The sequence below is a fragment of the Aethalodelphis obliquidens genome, unplaced genomic scaffold (genome assembly GCF_003676395.1).
Source record: "Aethalodelphis obliquidens isolate GAN/ISIS:26980383/991018 unplaced genomic scaffold, ASM367639v1 scaffold7, whole genome shotgun sequence".
Taxonomy (NCBI): Eukaryota; Metazoa; Chordata; class Mammalia; order Artiodactyla; family Delphinidae; genus Aethalodelphis; species Aethalodelphis obliquidens.
In genome coordinates this window covers 19,826,777-19,849,073 of record NW_020837951.1, presented here as the reverse complement: position 1 = coordinate 19,849,073, position 22,297 = coordinate 19,826,777, and the positions used below count along the sequence as shown (strand labels likewise).

Genomic DNA, 22,297 nt, shown 5'->3' with positions numbered 1-22,297 from the left:
CTTCATCTTTTGCAGCAGATTTCCAAGCACACACCAGTTCCCCATGTGCTTGCTTGGGTTCCATCCATCCAGGAAGAATCTTTAATAATGAAATTTCAACTCACAAATTAAAACCAAAATGAAAAAAGGAAAAAAAAAAAAAGGAGCAAATTCTACCCCTCCTTTTTGCTTTTTTTTTTTTTTCGGTCGCTGCTATTCCTTTAAGATTTTGGAACAGTACCAGTGCACTAAATGTGACCTCCATAACTTTTAAATTAAGAATTTATGCTGGCTTGAAATTTATGAAATATTTCAGCATGAAAGAAAGCCTTTTTCCCTCAGGAAAATTGAGCAATAAATCACAGCACTGCGGATTTACTGCCCTAGAGCCAGCGAGAGATAGGATTTTTTTTTTTTTTTTTGCTTCATTCTGAAAAAAAATGTAATCATATAAGACAGCTTAGCTGCTATCCTCCCACTCTCTAGAATTTTTAATTTCAGCTGTTTCTGCTTGGATTTATTTCCAATATTCCTGCTCGGCTTTTCAATTTCCTCAGTTATTAAATTTTAATTCAGTGCATTAGCATTTAAATTAAAAAAGGGTTTATTTTATCGAAATCGTTGGCCAGCCCCCATCCCGTAGCACACGAATTGCCTGTTTCTGCCATTTGCACAAAATGTGAAATGCAGCTAATGTCTTACAACTTACATTTGCACAAATTTAGAAATAAAATTTCTGGGTTTGGAATAATATTTTCTTTCCAAGAAAATCCTTAATAAGAGAATGGAAAAGAACAACTTAACGTTCATTTGGGAGGGAAGAGGAGGGTCGAATGAAACTAAAAATAGCCTTGCCCAGGTCCTGAGAAGAAGCTGGTGTGTTAGGAATGGATGGGGCTGGGAGGGGAAGCAGGTGCCCTTATGGGGAGTGGGGGCGGGGTGAGGGGGGGGCTTGGATACCTTTACCCCCAGCTATGTGAAAGTGAGGAAGAGGACCTCTCATGAGTACACTTCCCGCACCATATTTCATTTACCCTTGAGGGGTTTGGTTAAGGTTGGGTCAGCTCCACATAGAGTATCAGAGATGAAAAGGAGGGGGAGATGATCGGATTGAACTCTCGTGCCTCCCGTGCCTGTTTTTACCTATGAGAACCTCAGGTCCAGGGAGAGGAAAGAGCTTGCCCAAGGTTCAAAGTGAGACCCAGACAGAGCCAGGCAGAAGCTGCCTCTTTAGGAGCACATGGTCCAGTGGCAACAGCAATAGAGTTTCCATTACTTCAGTGGTTACTGCACATCCCTGGCCTGTGCTTAGTAGTTTACCTACATAGCTGCATTCAGTATCATTCTGACCAGCCCTTTGGAGAAGGCCTCAGGGCTCTGGGGTCTGGTAGACCTTCTGACTTGCAGCCCGGGATTCAGATCAGGCCTGGAGACAGGCAGGAAAGACGCCTGGCTCAGTCCAGGCCTGGCTCTGCCTCTTGCTCGTCTGCTGTGTAATCTTGTACAAGTCACTCTGTTTTTCTGTGCCTCGTTTTCTTGGGCCCAGTTGGCATATTGCCATTTTGCAGATGAAGGAACTGAGGCCTAGAGAGTGCAGATGAACTGCCAAGGATTATATAGCTTGAAAATGGCAGACCCAGGACTTGAACTCAGACTTGTCTGACTCTAAGCCCTGTGCTCTTGAACTTTGGTTTAAATTGAGAATCAGATCAGATTACACTGGGTAAAGGTGAGTTTGTGGTTTGGGATGAATTGCATGAAATTGCTGGTAGTAGACCATTTGGGCCTAGGAAAATGGCAAAGTCAACTTAATTCAAACATAGGGCTTGCTCTGAGATATTTGTGAGGACACAGACAAAGCCGGCCTGGCACCTTAGGGATCTCTACAATGAGAATGGGTGTCCTCAGCACTGTGGCTGGGGGGGCCCGAGAGGCTGTACCCTGTTGTTACGGTGGGACTGGACTCAGCCAGGCCCGAAGGCTGAGATTGACAGGTGCTGTGATATTGACACGTGCTCTCTTGGGCATCTCTCACTTGTGCACATTGTCCATCTCTACCCCCCTTCCCATATCTGCTTCTCATCTCTGCCAATAAACGGACATTTCCCACCCTGCAGGGATGAACTCTTCCCTCCAGCCATCTCATTTCCCCAGTTGTACCATCTAGGCTTCTACGAAAGGATTTGTTTGGACAGCTCTTTGAAAATTTTCAGCATTTTGTCTGTTTTATAAAAATGGGTGGAAAACAAAAATGCATGTAGCTACCAGTGATAAGAAGCTCAAATATCATAAACATAGTGAAAGGGAAAAATGGGTGGAGATGGTCAGATGTGCCTAAAAGAGAGACTCTTCTCCCCTACCCAGTCCCATGTTCAGTACGCTTGAACTGGTCAACTCTGTGAAATTGTGAAGGAAAAGGACAAAAAAAAAAGCATTAAAACAACATTAAAAGAATGTATAAAATTCTAGAAATACATGCCTGGAGTTCAGTTTGAAATTTGAAAGGCTAGAGATCATTGGGGATTTTACAGTTTTTTTAAGCTCTCTGGGATAGAATTTCCACCTCTACCACTTCTGCCTCTTCTGATATGAGCATTAGAACAACTTCTTCCCGTTCGCTTTCCATACAAGTTTGACGAATGCAAGATGTTGGAAAGAGGCTGTAATTGATCGTGTTCTTTTGCTCCCAGTGAAATGATTTGCAAACCATTTTCCGCTTTCTTGTTTCCTCCATGGAAATAATTCACTGGCATCCCATTAACTGCTCCCTCCCAGGCCTCACGTTTCTACCTCCCTGTTTGTCCTTCACCTTTCCATTTCCCTCGTGTGGGCAGTGGAGGCTGTGTGTGTTCACCCCATTTCCCGATTGTCCCTCCTGAGTGTTGGAGGGAGATAGAATATTCCAGAGCTGAGGAAGGTGGGCATTGGAGTTGACCCAGACCTGGGCTTATAGCCGTGGGATGTTGGATAAATGCCTGAAATACTTAAACGGGACTATTGTGTATGTGTGTTGGGGAACCCATCAAGAGGATTCGGTGAGAGGTGTTGAATGCCCACACACTAGCGCCGGGTGGGAAGTTAGCCCAGGGAGCGAGTCTGGGGTACCCGCAGGGGCCAGGCCGTGGGGTGGGAAGTAGGCAAGAGTGGGTGATGGGGACTGTGGTGAACCAGGTATGTCAACTTTAGCTGACCAGTCGTGTGGGACTACGTGTTGCTTTCAGAAGCTGAAATCTGGCTTTCTTGGGGGTGAAATGCCTTTATTTTGATATACTGACTGTTTAAATTGAAGTCCGCCATCTGGGTTTGCCAGCTTGCAGCTTCTCGAAAGCACTCGTCCAAAGGTAGCTGCCGCTGTTTTTGTTGTAGGTCCTCAATCCTTCATCTGCAATCCTGAAGTTCGAAAAGCTTGAAAACAAAAAGATGTCTTGTAACTGGTTAGGCGGCAGAACTTGACCTGAAGGGGGAAGAGGCTAGTGTCCGGTTTCGTTTAGCCCACTTAGGGCTGACTGCATACGTTTTACTATAGAAATATAAACGTGCTTGAGTACCAGGGCCTCCCCAGACCCTGCCAGGGTTATTTCAAAATAGAGAACACATGCGCCACATTGCCTTTCTAAAATTGGAAAGGTTCTGAATTTGGAAACACATGTACGCGAGAGTCTTGAACCTGCATTATTCTAACTGTGATTACCATTATTATTAACGTTTTGACAAAGCTGGGGAATGCATCTGCAACCAGGGGTGGTGGAGAACCCAGGCGTTTTTTCCATGTCCTTGGCCTCCTCATCGAGGTCCCCCCAGCACTGGCCTAGGAGTCAGGATCCCCGGGTATTTTTCACGCAGTCCTCATGAGACAGCAGGCAGCTCCCTCCTCTCCCAGGGCCTCAGTCTCTCCATCTGAACCAAAATGTTATGATTTCTGAAAATTCCATTTGGTCAGCCTTATCTTCCCATCACCCAGCCCCAAATAAAAGAGATTATGTGCTCTCTTGCCTCATCCTGCTTGCAGGGTTGGGGGACAGACTATTTTAACATAATAGGATTTTCCCCCTCCAGTTGGTAGGAATAAATCTTCAGCTACTGTTTCACTGGAAATCCCAGCTGAAAATGAAAATGGTGCAATTCAATCTCAGATTTAGTTGGTTACTTACTTTTCACTGAGTCCCCAGGGCTCTGTGGTTGCTGGGTTTGTGTTGGCAGTGGGTGCTCAGTTGGATTTAAAGGGCCAAGCAAATTGGGGTGGGGGGGTTGGCTGTCCTAACTCCCTCTTACCACTGGGGGCAGAATTCTAGCCTGGAAGAATGGAGTAGGGCGTTGTGGCTGGCTCACCCCCTCTGAAGGCTGATGTTTGAGCGGGAGCTTGGTAGGGTGCAGTGGGTAGAATCTGTGTTTTCCTCTTGGCTGATTTAGGTGTTCTGGGTTTCTTTTGCAGGCTGACGGAGCCAGTGCAGCTGGAAGGAAAAGTACGGCAAGCAGGTATGCTCCGCCTCCCCTGCTGCCTACTGCACCCCCCCCCCCCCCCCCCCCCGCCGCCGTCTTCTTCGCCCTGGTTTCATGACTAACAGCTACCTCTCTGTGGTCATCACCTTCCACCTGAAAGGATGAATGGTCCAGGCCAGCTCCGTTTGTTGAGAAGTATCCATACTTGCCTGGAGGATATGAGGTTGTGGGTAGCACTTTCCAGCCCCCCTGGTGCCCTCTCCGGGTACCTGTAACTGGAATCTAAGGATGACTCAGTGCTGAACTGGCCTTGGCCGCTCAAGTTGGGGGAGACTTAGGGTGAAGTGCAAGGCTGGGCAGAAGGACCTGGGCTTGAATCCCGTATCTCGGCTGCTGCATTGTGAACTCCAGGGACGCCCATCCTAGTCTGGAATTCATCGATACTGCTTGGGTCCTGCGCTCGTATCCTGAACCCATCCCTCCAAAGCAGGAGGATGGAATATTCTGCTTGGCCAGACCTCACCCTTGGAGCTGGCAGGAGATGGGGGAGAGGTGGTCCCCAAAGGAGAGCTGGGCTGTCGTTACCAAAGATGGGGGAAGGCGATGCTGGACAGGCCCATGTAGTAGACATCCACCACCGGGGGCGCAGGCAGACACTTAACTTGGTGTAAATGTTAGTGTTCCTGCTGCAGTTCGTTTGGTAGAGCAGAGCTGCAGTGGCCAGATGACCTTTATTTAGGGCATTGGAGGCAAGAAGAAGGCAAGGGACAGACTAGAGAGACGGCTCCCCAGGCCACACCCTCAAAATCTAGAACAGGCTCTGGGGTTACCTACTGGAGCTGGGTGTGCCAAGCAGAGGCGTTTGCCCTTTAGCACATGGAACACTAGTTCTTCAAATGTTAATGGGGTTCTATGGCCAAATAAATTTGAAGGATGGTGAGTTAAACAAAGTCAACAGATTTCTTTGCTGTGGAACTTTTCCAAGCATTTCATGTGCTGGTGTGTTTGCTTGATAGCATCTGAGAGAGAGAGAGAGAGAGAGACAGACAGACAGACTACGGAACGATTTTATTGAGGTTTATCCCATGGAGCCAGTGTTCTGTGCAATGTGCTTTGGGAAACCAAGAGCGCAGAAGAGTAAGGTGTTCAGCCCTGTGTTTCAGGGAGATCACTATGGTCCCCGTTTGCAGGAGATACCAGGCTGGAGGTCAGTGTGTCCCACCCAAGCCATCATGGCCTGGCTTCTACCCACCTCCCCAGTCTCCTCGTATGTCCCCCCCTTGCTCAGTCTGTTTTAGCTACCCTGACCTTCTCTTATTTATCTAACACTGTAAACCAGGGGTCGCCCATTTTTACCTAGAAAGGGTCAGACGGAAAGTATTTTACACTTCACAGGCCATAGGTCTCTGTGGCAGCTTCTCAGCTCTGCCAGTGTAATTCGAAAGCAGCCATAGATAATACGTAAATACACAAGTGGTCGTAGTTTGCCAACCCCTGGCCTGAGAGCCTTTGCAGCTGCTGTTCCTTTGCCTGGGATGTTCTTTTCCATGATCTTCCCATGATTCGTGCCCTTTGATCCTTCAGGTCTCAATTCCATCCTCCCCTCTGAGAAGCCTTTTCTGACCCCCTCTGACCCTGCCTGTGTCCCTCGTGGCCAGTTTATGCTCTTCAACTATTCCACGTATTTGTGTACTTTTCTCTGCCTCTTGACTGCCAGCTCCAGAGGCGGAGGCCACGTCTGTCCTGTTCACTGCTGTGGGCTGACCTCCAGCCGGTGCTCAGTGAGTGCTTATGGGATAGGTACAGTGAGTGAGATGGGAGAAGATGCATGATGTAGGAGTCAGGAGTGTGGGCTGGAGTGGAGGGCTGCACGGCTGGGCTTGGGCCTGGGAACTGGACAGTGACTCACGTGGCCAGCAGTTGCCCAGATCCTTTGTGTTTCTCTCCTGGGCCCCTGGTAGTGGAATCTTGTGTAAGAACAGTGTATGAGGCTATGGCCTGCGGGGCAGTGGGAATCCCTAGACTGGCAGTGCCTGGAAGAGTTCTCTGGATCTGAATGTCAGGACTGGAAGGGGCCTTGGGCTTTGTCAGGTTCCCCTCCCCGCTCCCAACCCCCTTCATTACACATGGTGAAGAAAGGCCCTGCTCAGGGTCATGTGCTGAGTGAGTGGCAGTGTCAGGCCTTGGCCCTGCCTAAGCCAGTGCTTTCTCTACACGGTGATGCTGTACTCAAGTGAGGGTCTAGCCAGCCTCCCCCACTGCCCTCTCGTGTTCATTGAGCACCTGCTAGGTTAGGCCCAGTGCTCTGTGCTGTGGACTCAGGTGGATTAGATGCTAATTTACTCATCCGGCAGATATTTGAGCATCTGCTGTGTGGCAGGCACTGTTCAAAGTGCTGGGTCTGCAGCAGTGAATGGAGACAGATTTCCCTTCACTCCTCGTAACTTGTATGTGGATGTGGTCCTTGCCCTCACTCTCCAAGGCATGAATCTCTCCCATACCAGCATCTCTGCCTCGTGATCAGAGGACAGCAGGCGGGTTTCCCCACAGTGCTCATAGGTGCCTGAAGCTCTGTTTTGAATCTTATCAGCCCAAGGCTGTAGTGAGAGGGAGAAGAGTGCTGCGATAGATTAGAGATGCTTGCCCCGGTCAGGGGAGGCGGGAGGTGGCATGTGTGCCATCTCTTTGCTCTCCCTGTTTAACCTAGGTTTGCATATACTCAGTGTTGGGGCCCCATGTTATTACCACAGTGCCAGGATATACACCAGGAAGGGCCAGCCCAGACCTCAGTGTGTGACTTGAGATATAAAGAAAACATTTCTAATAATAATAATAACAACTACCATTTAGTCAGGCTCTGAGCTAAGTGATTTACATTTATTAATTGATGTAATCTTTATCACAGCTCTGTGAAGGATGCGCTTATGATTCCCACTTTACCTCTCAGGAAGCTGAGGCCCAGAGAGGTATACAGGCATCAGGCTGCCCAGTTGGAAGTGAGCTCCACAGCCAGGATGGCTGCCCAGGTCTGACTCCTCTGATGCAGGTGCCTCACCGCTGTGCCCTCCTGCTTCCCCGTAGGAAGTGATCAGTTTACAGAGGTTAGAGGAGCCTGTTAGGGGACCAGGGCTGGGCCATAGGCTGGGGGCTCGTCCAAAAGGCAGGACCTCCAAAGGAGCTCACAAGTGAGTTTATACCGATTCTGTCCTTAAACCTAACAGAGCATCTTTGAAGGACCAAAGCAGCATTATTGTGGAGCGACCCAGCATTCAGTGTGAGAAATGCTGCATTCCAAACGTCTCTGGACATTTGTCCGGAGAACGTTAACATAGTCCTTAGCTGACGCCACTGGTGAATTTGACCCCGGCCTTGGGTTAGACTGGCCAGGTGGGGTTTAGAGTTGTAGATACTTGATGGAACATTAGACTCATGCAGTTCCTGTTTCAGATGGGCAGACAAAGACCCGAGGCTCCCTGAAGTCAGTTAGGCTGGATGGCCCTGGTTGGGACTGACCTTGAGGGACCTGTGACCCTCTGACCTCCGCTCCCTGCTCCCAGCTGTGCCGCGCATGCTGTGTTATCACACCAGGGTCTGCTTTCGTCCCAGCGCCTTCCTTTTGGCCCGGAACACCTAATTTTGTTCCTTCTCCAGAGGGCCTCTGGCTAAACCCCAAAACCAACAGCCTGGGCTGCTAAGGAATGAGTGTCAAATTGAGGGGGACAAGGAGAGGTGGTGTTTCTGATCTTAGGAAACAACTAACTGTGGTTTGGTTTACTTCCCTGTAACCCAGCCTGGATCGATTTTACAAGACCAGTGATCCCAGCACTTGAGGTTAATGCTAACCTAGTGTGCAGGTTACAGATCACGTAGCACAGCTGCAGCCAAACGTCACTTATTTTAAGAAGCGTGGAGGCTGCGGGGCCTTAACTGTGGAAAATTCTAAAGGAAATGCAGTTTTCATAATCAAGTAAATGCAGCTACAGGCTTGCTGTAAGGAAGAAGTATGCCCTTTTTTTTTGTCAGTTGAAGGTTTTCAGAGCTGGAAGGACTCTGTAGATAATCTGGTCCAACCCTTTCATCTGGAGATAAGACAGCCAGGGAGAGAAGCAGCCGAGGGACTCACTTGTTCACCAGGTGTACCAGTTGCCCTAACAAGTGATCAGGATCTTCTAGACAGGGACATTGGGGTGGGGGAGAAGATGATAAGACCAAGTCTCATTCATTCATTCCACAAACACTTACTGAGTGCCTGCTAAGTGCTAGGGTCTGACCGAGGTTCTGGGAATACAGTGGTGAGCAAAACAGAGATCCCTGGTCTTGTGGAGCTGATGTTCTCATGGGAGTGGAGGAGACATAATAAATACTGAAAACACATTGTATGGCATTTGGTAAAAAGTGCTGTAGGGGGAAAGCAGGGAGGGGGGTTGGGAGAGTCAGGAGGAGTATTGCATCAGCAAGAAAGTGACATTTGAACAAGGATTTGAAGGAAATGAGGGACTGAGCCAAGCAATCATTTGGGGGAAGTGCATTCCAGGCCGAGGGAACAATAGGTGCAAAGGCCCTGGGGCAGGAGCTTTCCTGGAGCAACTGCAAGGAGGCCGATGTGTCTGCATATGGCCTTGGAGACTTTTGTCAGGACTTTGGCTTTTACCCTGTGTGAGATGGGGAGCCACCGGGGATTTTGAGCAGAGGAGTGACATGATATGCCTTGGTTTTAAAAGGATCATTCTGGTTGCCAGGAGGAGAATAAACTGCAGGGGGGCAAGATGTTATAAGACATATTGCCAAGGGTTCAGGACAGGCAGGACCTTAGAAGATAGGCTTGGAAGGGAGTTTCCAAAAGGCCCTTTTATTCAGGCCTGAGGAATCCATTTCAGCAAAGCATTGTGTAAGTCCTGCATCCAAAATGCACAGCCTCCTGCTTGGTCCTGGGAGAGCCCCAGAGTGGAGCAGCATGGCCTCTGTGGCTCCCACTCTCCATGCCTGGTCTGCTGGGCATCTAACTCACCCTCTCTCTGAACCCAGACTACCGGGGTTCAGATCCTGGCACCATCTACTTCCTGGTTATGTGACCTTAGGCTAGTTACCTGACCTCAGTTTCCTCATCTGTAAAATGGGGATTATACTCATACTTCCCTCGTAGTGGTGTTGGTGAGGATTAAGTGCAGTAATAATGATATGTCTACCCTTAGCACAATGCCTGGCCTATAGTAGGTGCTCAATAAACGCTTACTTTTATCACCACCATCACCAGGATGCTGAATTCCATTCCTAGGAGGAGGGAACAGTGGGTGGCAATTGATTTCTTTTTTTTTTTTTTTCTTTGTTGGAGAGGAAAGATTGCTTTATTCAGGAGGCCAGCAACCTGGGGAGAAAATGGACTCATATCCAAGAACCAACTCCCAAGATTCTGCTTGACCATGAAAGTTTTTAAAGGGAAAAAGGGGAAGTTAATCGCAGTTAATCATTTGCGGAGGGGGTCAGAGTCTTTTATCTTCCACTGTGTGCAGATTTTCTTCTGATTGGTTGGTGGTAAGGTAACAGGGTGTTGCTCCAGGCATCATACTCAGCCTGAAGTTACCAACCTCCACCTGGATGGGGGCCTTAGTTCCTGCAGAACTCAAAGATATTGTTATGTATATTCCTTGAGGAAAAACCAGAACCTGCTTTATTATTGCACTATGGTTTCTTGACTGCTCCTCCTTTGTTTCTGCATTCCCTCCCTGACCTGACAAGCAGCTGTTTGAATCTGCCCTTTGGTACTCAGGGAAGGTCTAGGAGGCTGAAGCTTCTTTCCTACAAACAAGAAATGGGGGACACAGAAAGGACTTCTATTGAGGAGGGTCCCCCAGGGTCCTGCTCGGTTTCACATAGTGTCAGCAAAGTTCTATTGCCACTTAGCGTTCACCTCTAGGAGCCAAAAAATAAGTGGCTAGGTTTAAGATGCCCATGAGGTTCCTTCTCCAGCAACGTAATATACCTGGCCCTTTTGAAATCGTGCACCTCAGATTGGGACTTGAGCCCATGCGGCTGGGACTCAAACCCAGCCAAAACCCACTGTCTTCCAACTGAGATCACACGCCTGGTTTCAGGACTTAATGAAGCTCAGGTTCTTGATGTCTCATCACTGAAAGAATTCAGTGAGAGACAGTGATAGGTAAGAAGTGGATTTATTTAGAGAGAAACACACTCCCCAGACAGAGTGTGGGCCATCTCAGAAGGTGAGAAAGGCACCAGGGTATGGGGGTTGTCAGTTTTTATAGGGGTGGGTCATTTCATAGGCTAATGAGTGGGAGGAGTATTCCAGCTCTTTTAGGAAGGGGCGGGATTTCCGGGAAATTGGGCCATCGCCCACTTTTTGATCCTTATGGTCGGCCTTGGACCTGTCATGGCGCCTGTGGGTATGTCATTCAGCTTGCTGATGTGTTACAGTGAGCATATACTGAGGCTCAAGGTCTAGTGGAAGTCAACTTGTCCGATTTGTCCGCCATCTTGGACCCATTTGGTTCTAATCAGTTTATGTCATGTCCTCAGGCTATGTCATTTTTTCAGCCGTTGTGCCCTGCCCCCTTTCCTCCTGTTTCATTACCCCCTCAGAGATTTTACTCCCATATTCTTATGGGAATCAGAAGTAAAACAGGAGGGAAGGAGATCTCAAAAACAAATACAGATCACTTAACAGGCAAAGAAACTCATACTATCTGTTATTACAAGCAGCATTTCAAGAAAACTTTGGAGGGAGAAACCAAATTCAGCCTAGTTTTAGGCCATTCCTAACAAAATCCAATTACCCAACTAATGATCACGCATAACTCTTCAGTTTTTTCATTCTTCACACCTTTGTTTACTAAGGTAAACAAACAGAAGTATTATGCTTAACACTGATGACTCTTAACATGTCTCTGTTAATCAAACCAACAAGCTTAAGCCACCCTCAATACCAGATATCAGTTTAGTACTGAATATTTTCCAGATGCCATGAACCTGAAATTCATTCTGGCCAGATTATTTTCTATTTCTGAGTATATGAGCGATTAATTTTTATTTTATTTTATTTTATTTATTTATTTATTTTTTGTGGTTCGCGGGCCTCTCACTGTTGTGGCCTCTCCCGTTGCGGAGCACAGGTTTCCGACGCGCAGGCTCAGCGGCCATGGCTCTCGGGCCCAGCTGCTCCGCGGCATGTGGGATCTTCCTGGACCGGGGCACGAACCCGTGTCCCCTGCATCGGCAGGCGGACTCTCAACCACTGCGCCACCAGGGAAACCCCGAGCGCTTAATTTTTAAAACGCCAATTAAGTAGAGCTCTTTTACGAATTAATGTTTGGCAATACCGTACACCTACAACACACATATAGATACGTATGAACACACAAACACAGAGGCCTCAGAGTTCCCATTCCAAAAATTCAGCCCTGAGTCAGGTACAACAGAAAAGCCATCAGTTACAAGGGGTTGGATTCAAATTAGGCTTCTAGCAGATGGAACAAATCAAGGTCACCTATCTAGATGGCTAAATCCTTTTTACTAGTGTTTGCGGAGAAGACACTTAAGATTTCTATTTATCCTTGTGACAAGTCAAGTTCTAAATTACCTTTCCCTTTTTAAAAAATTTGCATTTAAAAAGATGGCAGTGGGCTTCCCTGGTGGCGCAGTGGTTGAGAGTCCGCCTGCCGACGCAAGGGACACGGGTTCGTGCCCCGGTCCAGGAAGATCCCACATGCCGCGGAGTGGCTGGGCCCATGAGCCATGGCCGCTGGGCCTGCGCGCCCGGAGCCTGTGCTCGGCAAAGGGAGAGGCCACAACAGTGAGAGGCCCGCATACCTACCGCAAAAAAAAAAAAAAAAAAAAAAAAAAGATGGCAGAGATAAGTGTTCCTGAGAAGACCAGATAGGATATTTGCATCTCAAAGGTACAGGCAAGTTCCTCCTAGGATGACTTTGTTTCCCCTTTGTTTAATACTGACAAGCCTCTTAAGATAAATAGGGAAGGTTTGGGGAGTGGTAGAAGGATTGGTGGGTTTTGGATTATTTTTGGAGTCACTCCTCTGGTCCTGTAAAGACTGCATTTGTAAAACAAGGACAGTTTTGTTTTCTTTTTCAAAGAATTGGGTGGTTACCTCAGTGATATTGGAGGACTGACATACCCATTCACATGTATTGGAAAGTTTTACTTTTCCTCATTTAGCTTAGGGGAGAAGACCTTTTACAGAATTCCTGTCAGGCTCTGGATATCAGCTATGGTGAGTTTAGTCAGACCAGTGGCCTCCTATTTTGATAATCTACTTACAAACATTTTTGAGGATCTTCCCTAGGTTTAAGAAATTTGTACCTTATATTTAGACACTATGTAACCCTTTTTACTTAATAATCACCAGCTGGATATCTTTGGCCAAGCCCGGAACCTCAGTATTCCACATTCCAGGGTCTACTAAGGCTTCTATTTTAGCTTCAGATTTTATCTGTTCCTCTTTGCTTTTTATTAGAACCATTTGGTGATGAGGGTGGTTCCCTTGTCCCTAACTTCGTTACAGATCTCTTCCCATTGAAGGGATGGGACAGTCAGGCACAACCAGGAAGGAATGTAAAAACAGCTGGCCGTTGATCTCACACGAAAGGGGTTCCAGGAAAGTGTGCCCCTGTCTCTTCCCCGACAACCGCATTGCGTATTCCTTATGATTGCAAAGGTTTCCAGTCCTCTGGGTTAAGACTGAGAAGGCTGCTTCGGTGTTTATAAGAAATCCTACCAAGTGGCCCGCCACATCAGTGACCACCCGAGGCTCGACATTAGTTCTGTAGATGGTATCTCTAGGCAGAGCCGCTTTCTGCCTTGGGCCCCTTTAGTCTTCTGATTGCAAAACCATCAATGGCCGAGGGGCCCCGTTGCTGTCCAGCATCTGGAGCATTCCCTCTTCCAGTGCCCTGGCTGAAAAGGGCACATCGATCAAAGTCTTCCCTTCAGTGACCCATTTGTCCACACAGGGTATGCTGGCCTTGTATGGGTATCCAAGGGCCTTGTGGTCTGCCAGGGCCAGATTGGCCAAGAAAAGCCGGCTTCCCCTTTGGTGGTCTGTGAGCGGACAAAGCCACTGCAATCATTTGGGCCTTTTGCATATTTCTCTGGGTGCGTTCAGACCTTTGGCCATATCCCTATTACTGAAAACCAAATAAACCAATTGGAACAAATCATTTACTGGAGTCTGAGGACCAGCAGCTGCCTTCTGGATTTTGCGCCTGTTGTCTGGGGCAGACTGGGCTATGAAACGCGTAGCCAAAAGGGCCGGTACCTCGGGGGAGGAGGAATCCAGTAGGGTGGGTCAGTTAAAATGTCCGCTGTGTCCTTCCTAGAGTTATCCCTCCGAGCTCCGCACACCTTAAATTCCTTTTGGGTTCCATTGCCTAGATACAAGGCCATGAAAATTTGAACATAGGGTACTTCACTCCATTTTAAATGTCCTAATTCATATTGTGGCCAAACCGGATTACATAACCTACTAAGTCTTTTCCCATTTAATTCCTGTTGTCCACATCTTTCCCAGTCCCAGCCTATATGGCCCAGAGGGGTATTGGTTGCGATGGATGCAGCCTGACCCCTCTCAGACAAGCCTGAGGTGAAGTCTCTAACTGCCAAGCTGTCCAAAATTCCACTCTTAAGTCAAAATCCACCACGCAATTTGGTCAAGATTTGCGCTTACGATTTTAGATGCTATCCCTTCCAAGGTAGTCTCCCAAACAGGTATTAGTGCCCAAAAAGTTGTGACAGAGAAACGGCACAGAAGATGTCCCCACCGGTGTTGACGAAGATTGGGAGTTGGTCTAGTTGGTCTCAGGACTTAGTGGAGCTCAGGTTCTTGATGTCTCATCGCAGAAAGAGTTCAGTAAGAGACAAAGTGATAGGTAAGAAGTGGCTTTATTTAGAGAGAAACACTCTCCCCAGACAGAGTGTGGGCCATCTCAGGGCAGTTGATTTCTCATAGAGCCTGGACATGGGAGAGAGGCTGGAGGTGAGGATGAGGGTGGGTGAGAGTGGAGATCGTGTTTGTGGAGGGGCTACCGTGATCCACATCCTGTGTCCTGCAGTTTTCACATCTCACTTGCTCCTCCCAGGGGCCATCTGAGGCAGTGATTGGCATCCCTCCTCAGAGACAACTGAGAAATAGACTCGTTCACCGTCCCCCAAATAATCAAATGGCTTTGGGCCTTGCTGAGTCTTGTCCTTTAAGCCAAGATTTTCCACTGGTGGATAGTTTAATCTCATAACCACATGTGTACGGCTGCATAATTATTTTTAAAATAATATCTTCTTCTTGTTTAGCGTTTTGGTTTTCAGCAGGAAAATTAAAGTAGCCCTAAACAAATTAACCTTATTTGCACAAAATTCAATAGTATCAGAAGGCCTGATGCTAGTCAATGACCAGTATGGTCTTAGCAGAATGAATTATTTGAGAACCAGCTCTGGGTATATTTTAGTCAGGCTGCGTCTTCATCTTGACTCTAGGTTTATGTTCCTGTAATTGGAGCTCATTTGATTTCCAGAAATGTGTGTTCTCACCCTACCAAGTTTGGACCAAAGTTTGGCTTACAAAAATCATAAATTGCAGGCTGATTCTGAGGGTTCATATCCTTGCTCCAAGGGGACCCCCTGCTTTTCTGGATGGGCAGAGTTCACTTTCTGCTTAATCAGTTACTGTTAAGCCTAGCCTCTGCACAAATAGGGCCGATTCTGGAAAATTCAGACATCCTTGGATTTGTCCTCTGGAGACAGCCACAGAAATGCAAACTACAAGTCATATGCGTCAAAATCGGTAAGTCCTTTTTCCAAATGGTACTGCGTTCTTGAGCTTGGGGTGATCCAGCAAAGGGAAGTGATTGGGATCTCTAGGGAACCTGGCCTCAGTCCACCCACCCAGCTCGAGTTTCCCACCTGTGCTCCTTGAGCAAATTAAGCAAGTTCTCCTTGTGAAGCTGCAGTTACCAGGTCAGAGCATCTGGAAGTCTTGTCTTGTCCTGAAGAAGCACATTCTTGAGAATGGAACCAGGATGATCTGACCTGGTTGCTTCTTGAGCCCCTTAATGACAAGGGCCCTCGATCTGAGAAAGTATCTCGGGAGGCATCCACGGCCTCACTGTCTGTCTGGCTCTGCCAACAGGAGAGAAGAATCCTCACCCTTGGCTTCCACTTCCTCCAGGTTCGATGCAAAACGCGATGGTTAAGAGTGTGGGTACGTCACACCTACCATCTTGGTCATGCCCACCTTCCGTAGTGAACCTGCCGACGTGTGTCCCCACCTCTCCCTCCTCTTCATCGCTGCTGCGTGTAGTGGGCCGTGCCCTCCACGCCTTTGGTTTTCACAGGGGCTAAACATTCCTCTCCTGCCTTCATTTATGAGTTCTCCACCCATGGCCTAAGAGCTCATCTTTTTCATAGTTGGACCAAACTTGTCACATTTTGCCTGGCGAGTGCTTGGTAAGGACAGGAGAAGAGAACTAACAGTTAATGAGTCCCTAAAAAGACACAAAATTGAGTTATTTGTAGTGAGGTGGATGGACCTAGAGTCTGTCATACAGAGTGAAATAACTCAGAAAGAGAAAGGCAAATACCGTAAGCAGATTCTATATACATGGAATCTGAGGGAAAAAAATGTCATGAAGAACCTAGGGGTAAGACAGGAATAAAGACACAGACCTACTAGAGAATGGACTTTAGGATACGGGGAGGGGGAAGGGTAAGCTGGGATGAAGTGAGAGAGAGGCATGGACATATATACACTACCAAACGTAAAATAGATAGCTAGTGGGAAGCAGCCACATAGCACAGGGAGATCAGCTCGGTGCTTTGTGGCCACCTAGAGGGGTGGGAGGGAGGGAGACACAAGAGGGAAGAGATATGGGAACATATGTATATGTATAACTGATTCACTTTGTTATAAAGCAGAAACTAACACACCATTGTAAAGCAATTATACTCCAATAAAGATGTAAAAAAAAAAAAAAGAAGCTAATGAGTCCCACTATGTGTGTGGTGCTGTGCTGGGCGCCTTATGAACATCTTTGTGCTTTAATCTTTTTTTTTTTTTTTTTTTTTTTTTGGCTGCATTGGGTCTTCGTTGCTGTGCCCGGGCTTTCTCTAGTTGCGGCGAGCAGGGGCTACTCTTCGTTGTGGTGCACGGGCCTCTCATAGCGGTGGCTTCTCTTGTTGCGGAGCACGGGCTCTAGGTGTGCGGGCTTCAGTAGTTGTGGCTCGCGGACTCTAGAGCACAGGCTCAGTAGTTGTGGCGCACGGGCTTAGTTGCTCCGCGGCATGTGGGATCTTCCTGGACCAGGGCTTGAACCCATGTCCCCTGCATTGGCAGGCGGATTCTTAACCACTGCGCCACCAGGGAAGCCCTGTGCTTTAATCTTCTAAACAACCCTTTGAGGTTAGTGCTTACACGTCAGGAAAGAGAGGCGTGGGCAGGTTAGGAAGCTTGGCAACGGTCCACGCACCTAGTTTATCATCCTCAAACCCCTTGAAGGGCTGGACTGTGTAGTGAGGAGTCTCGTTTATGTGTCCGGGAACAGCACGCCTCTGGGCAGTGAGGGTCCAGGCCCAGGTGCTCACATGAGGGCGTGTGGACAGAGCTGGCTTTGCATTCCAGACCTCAAGTCTGTCATCAGCGCATCTCAAGGGCTGGTGGGTGAAGAGCGGAGGGGTGGAGGCCAGAGGTAGTGCCAGGATGGGACGAGCACATTGGAGGGACGACAGAGCTTTCTAAGCAGCTGAGCGGCTCCTGGTGTCAATTGTCAATGTGGGCAGGGTGGAAGGGGAGCAGTCCCATTGGGAAGCTTCTTTGCATTTCATTCCAAGGAGGGTGCCCAGAGGAGTTGGGCATCAGCGATCGAGGCCAAGTCACAGCCTCAGCAGGAAATAACACTGACGGCAGAAAGGGTGTATTTATCCTCTGTTTATGTGGCCAGCAAGAGAACCTAGGTATGGCCTCACTCTTCATGGTTGAGTTACCTGCTCTCTGGGGTCTGCGTGGGCCACCACGGGTGCCCCGGAAGATGCAGGACTGTGGGCGTGGGCTCCTCTGTGGCCTCCCCTTCCCCACCTGCCTGTCAAGGGCATACTAAGTGGGTGAGAATTCCTGAGTCTGCAGGGTCCCAAAGCTGTGTAGGGAGAGCCGCGGCAAGGTGGGTCTTCAGAGAGCCGTGCGCATTGCTGGCGGATACGTATTGTACCAAGGCCAGATCCATTGGAAAACGAAGGCAGTGCATCTGTTTAAGAGGCTGTTAACAGTAATTCTGCTGACCTGGGCCAACCTTCCATGTGCCATGGCAGCCTTGAGAAGCTCCCAGCTTTCCCCAGAGGGCCCTGCCTGCTACATGTCAGAGTTTGTGACTTGACAGCATTGCTCAAGACTCCTGCTTTTCTCTATTTTAGGTTTAAATTAACCAGGGAATTAACTCTTAATATTTAAGTCTTCATGCTGTCTTTCTGAGCTGCGGTATTACCCAGCGTCGTGGCTGACTGACACCATACATTGAAGAAAATTAAGTGCCTAAGAATTAACTCAAACTAATGATATATTTATACATTGCAGGTTATTTTGAATTTCTAGACTGTTAAGAGTTGTTTAATAGGTTATTAGTTTTAATCTATTAATCTCATCTTTTCTACTTGACTGTTTATTAAAATATATCAGTGCTCCCTTCCAGAAGCAGATCATTCTGAGGGTTATTAAGGCATGGGTGATGACTTAAAGATTTGAATCATGGGTGGAATCGTAAATACAGCTGCCTTGTTACTGGGGTTTGTGGAAACTGGGGTTTTGCTGTAGTTTCTCTCTTTTGGCCCTTCCAGGCTAGTGGTAAAGCTGCGACCTTTGTCCCCGTGATGATTTCTGTCCTTGTGGCTAAAAACAGGACTCTTTACATCCAAAGGACAGGTGTGAGCACAGCAGCCTTTCTAGGGCACATCAAAGAGAGCTGAATGTCAGCACTGAACACGGAGCCCAAACACCTTTCTCTGTGGCAGAGATGGAGCCCTCCATTGCTTTGTTTTCTTGCATTTCCGTGTTCCTGTTTTTAGCATCTAGCATGTGCCTGTTCGGTCAAGATACTAAGGATACTGTAGGAGACAAGGGAATACACATGTTCCCCATCTCTTGGAGCTTCCTGTCTTTTAGTCATTTATTTGTTCATTCATTCAACAAGTGTTTTCATTATTTTCTCTTCTCTTGAGAAAAAACAGAAATCATCCAAATGATTAAAAAAGCCCAGGGGTTGGAGTCAGGCAGACCTGGTTGAGTCCTGCTTCTGTCACTAGAAAGCTGTGTGACCATGAGTCACTGTTTCTCCAGTCCTCAGTGTTCTTATCTGTAGAGCAAAACTACCTGCTGTGTAAGGCATTGCGGAGAGCAGGGAGACAGTGCATGCATAGGGCCTGAAGCCGCACTGTGACTGGCCCGTCCTAGCCACTTGGTATGTCACAGCTGCCCTGTCCTCACTCACCCTGTTATTGGCATGATTGCCACCGGCATCTCTTCCACCCTGTATGCTGGCATTTTTGCACCTGCCGTTTTCGGTTTGTATCGTTCAGCAGACGTTAGCTGACATCAGCCAGGGGCTAGGCACAGGGATACGCAAAGCAGTGGGGTAGAGCCTTTACCTCTGAAGGTCTCCCCAAACCACATGGAACTGGCAGGCAGATTCGGATCTGGGACCTGTTAGAAGCAGAGGGGGCATTCCCAGAGCCACTGGTGGAGGCTGCGGGCTCCCAGGCGGTTGTCACCCTGAGACAGGGTGTCAACACCCCATGCCTGCCTGAGGGCCCGAATCTGCTAATGGAAGATATAATGGTGACCCTGCATCTTCAGGAGTTGAGGTCATCATGTAATATCAGATCATCACCTTGTCCGCCTTGAACTTACATGTTATATGTCACTAGTATCTCAGTAAAGCTGGAGGAAAAGAAGAGTTGGTGTTAGAGCATTACCAAGGCTGCTGCATTTTGGCAATTTAGAAAGTAGGAAGAGTGTGTTACATTTAAGAAAATTTCCATTGGGAAGGATGGAGAGAAGACCGTGACACTTCAGGAATAAACTTCACTTATTCAGAACGTTGGCTCCTGTGAAACGTCCTCAGCCCATGTTGTACCGAGGGCCAGATGGGTGGGACATTGCTGCCTTCAGTCCTGGGGACCAGCTGAAGCAGTTCAACCACCGACAGTTCTTTTGGGGGGTGGGTAGAGGGAGACGCCTCGAGGGCCACAATGGCATTGACCTTTGCAGGGCTCATTCTTGACTCCTTCAGTGGACAGGTGCTTATTGATCACCTCCCCCATGCCAGGTGCCGCCATAGGTGCTGGCATGTGACAGTGAACCGAGGAGACAAAGTCCCCGTCCTCTTGTAGCTGTCATTCCACTTGGGGAGACAGCGAAGCGGACGAGGAGTAACAAGCATGTTACATGAATGGAGGGTGGATGCTGAGCAGAAGGCGTGAAGCCGGGAAGGGATGTGGAGCGTTGAAGCTGGGGTGCAGCGGAGACGGCTGACGTTTGGGATCAGGCGGCCACGGATCTCTCTGCCGGCACTGGGATGTTTGAGTAGAGACGTGGGGGAGTGGAGAACTCGCTGTGGGGACATCTGGGGAGGAGGGCAGAGCATTTCAGGCCTGAGGCGGGAGCTTGCCCTCGTGCTCAGGGGACAGCGAGCAGGCTGGTGGGGCCAGCGAGGAAAGCACGAGAGGGGCGGTGTGAGCAGATGCGATCCGCGTCCGCGGGCGTGTGGGGCGTGTCACAGAGAGCCCTGCGGGCCGGGACGAGGACTCTACTGCTGCGCTGAGTGAGACACGGAGCCCTAAATGAGTGCTGGGCTGAGGAGTGACACGAGCTAGCTGAATAGGAAGGCTCTGGCTGCTGTGTCGAACGTCAGTTTTGGGGCGTTGGGCCAGGATAGGACCAGGGAGACGGGCCGTGAGAATGCTACAGCAAGACAGGAGAGAGGGGAAGGCGGCTTGAACGAGAGTGGTGGCCGTGGGGTGGTAAGGAGTGGTCAGGTTCTGGGCATATTTTGAAGCTGGGGTTGATAGGATTTGCTGATATGTTGCTTCGGAGAGAGTGAGAGGGAAGAGACAAGGATGATTCCCAGAGTCTGGGTCTGAGGAGCTGGAGGGCGGAATTATACTAACCGAAGTGGAGAAGACTGCCACTATCTCATGACCGTGTCTTAAGCTGCGGGATTTAGCGGGAAGAGCACTGGGATTGGAGTCAGAAGAATTGTTTTCTTGACTTGGGGGAAGGGGCGTAGCCGCAGTTCAGTTTGGACCTGTAAATACGGGTGCGTGTTAGACATCCAGGTGGAAGTGTCCAGTGGGTAGTTGTCATGCGGGTCTGGAGCTTGGGGGTGGGGGGGGAGGTCCAGGTTGGAGGTATGATTTGGGATTTATCATCACATAGTTAATATTTAAAAGCATGAATCTAGGGGAGATCATGTAGGAAGTGAGTATGGATAAAAATAGAAGAGGCTCGGGCTTCCCTGGTGGCGCAGTGGTTGAGAGTCCGCCTGCCGATGCAGGGGACACGGGTTCGTGCCCCGGTCCGGGAGGATCCCACATGCCACGGAGTGGCTGGGCCCGTGAGCCATGGCCGCTGAGCCTGCGCGTCCGGAGCCTGTGCTCCGCAACAGGAGAGGCCATGACAGTGAGAGGCCCACGTACCGCAAAAAAAAAAAAAAAAAAAAAAGAGGCTCTAGAACTGATCCTTGGGGCAGGTTGACATATAAGGGTTGGGTTGGTGAAGAGTGGCTGGAAGGTGGGAGGCCCACCGGGCAGGCCCAGAGCTTAGTGAGGAAAGGGTTGGAGGAGGAGAGAGAGGAGCTCATTAGAGGCTGCTGATAGAGGACGAACTCAATGAGGACCCAGAAGAGACTGTTGGATCTAGGAGAATGGAGGTCCCAGGAGGCGTTGGAAAGAACGGCTCTGGTGGAATGGGGGAGGCAAAAACCTCATTGGACCTAGAAAGCATTGCCAAGGAGGAGCCTGCCAACATCTACGAATGATAATCATTTGTACTCAGATCATTGGTAGGTGGGCAGCTGGATAGAGCTGGAGGCCTAGGTCAGTGGTCAGCCTCTGCAGCAGGGTAAACACAGCCCCTGAAATCATGGCTGGATGTGTGTTCATTCATTTAACACCCCATGTATCCATGCATTCATGAAGAGTGTATTTAAGCTCACCTTGAGGGCAGTTAACCCTCATTCGTAATGCTAGGAGTCTTTTTTTTTTTTTTTTGCGGTATGCGGGCCTCTCACTGCTGTGGCCTCTCCTGTTGCGGAGCAACAGGCTCCGGACGCGCAGGCTCAGCAGCCATGGCTCACGGGCCCAGCCGCTTCGCAGCATGTGGGATCTTCCTGGACCGGGGCATGAACCCGTGTCCCCTGCATCGGCAGGCGGACTCTCAACCACTGCGCCACCAAGGAAACCCTGCTTGGAGTCTTTTAATGAGGTTTTATTCTAGAGGGACTTAACCAAGTCATTGCTTACACACTGTGATTAGAGATTCCCCCCCACCTTAACATTGTTTCAGGTGGCTAAAGTACTAGCGTAAAGAAGCAGTGGCCTTTGGGGGAGGTGGAGTGGCCCTCAGGCTGTCTTGGAGCACAGACAGATGCCCTGCTCCCCATCCTGTGCAAGGAGACATGCACACTTTCGGGGTAGAGGTCTGGCCTCCAACAGAGCCTTCGACATCTCAGACTCTAGCTCACTTGTTGTCAGATGGGAAAACAGAATCAAGCAGGGGTGGGACCGAAGTCCAGTGTGCTGAGGACGTCTCATTACTACTGTGACTTGGTAGAACTTGAAGCATTAGCATTTTCGGTGGGATGATGTAGAAACTGTA

General features: G+C 48.8%; 1 protein-coding gene across 19 annotated transcripts in view; it reads left to right on the top strand.

Annotated features, from left to right (window-relative positions):
* The window catches only part of ZNF618 (zinc finger protein 618), a 184,103-nt gene that overhangs the window by 90,806 nt on the left and 71,000 nt on the right, over positions 1-22,297 (top strand). For all 19 annotated transcript variants that reach the window (XM_027105126.1, XM_027105114.1, XM_027105108.1 and 16 more), the window contains exon 2: positions 4,412-4,455. In XM_027105126.1, the coding sequence (XP_026960927.1) occupies positions 4,412-4,455 (44 nt within the window). The remainder of the gene's footprint in view (positions 1-4,411; positions 4,456-22,297) is intronic.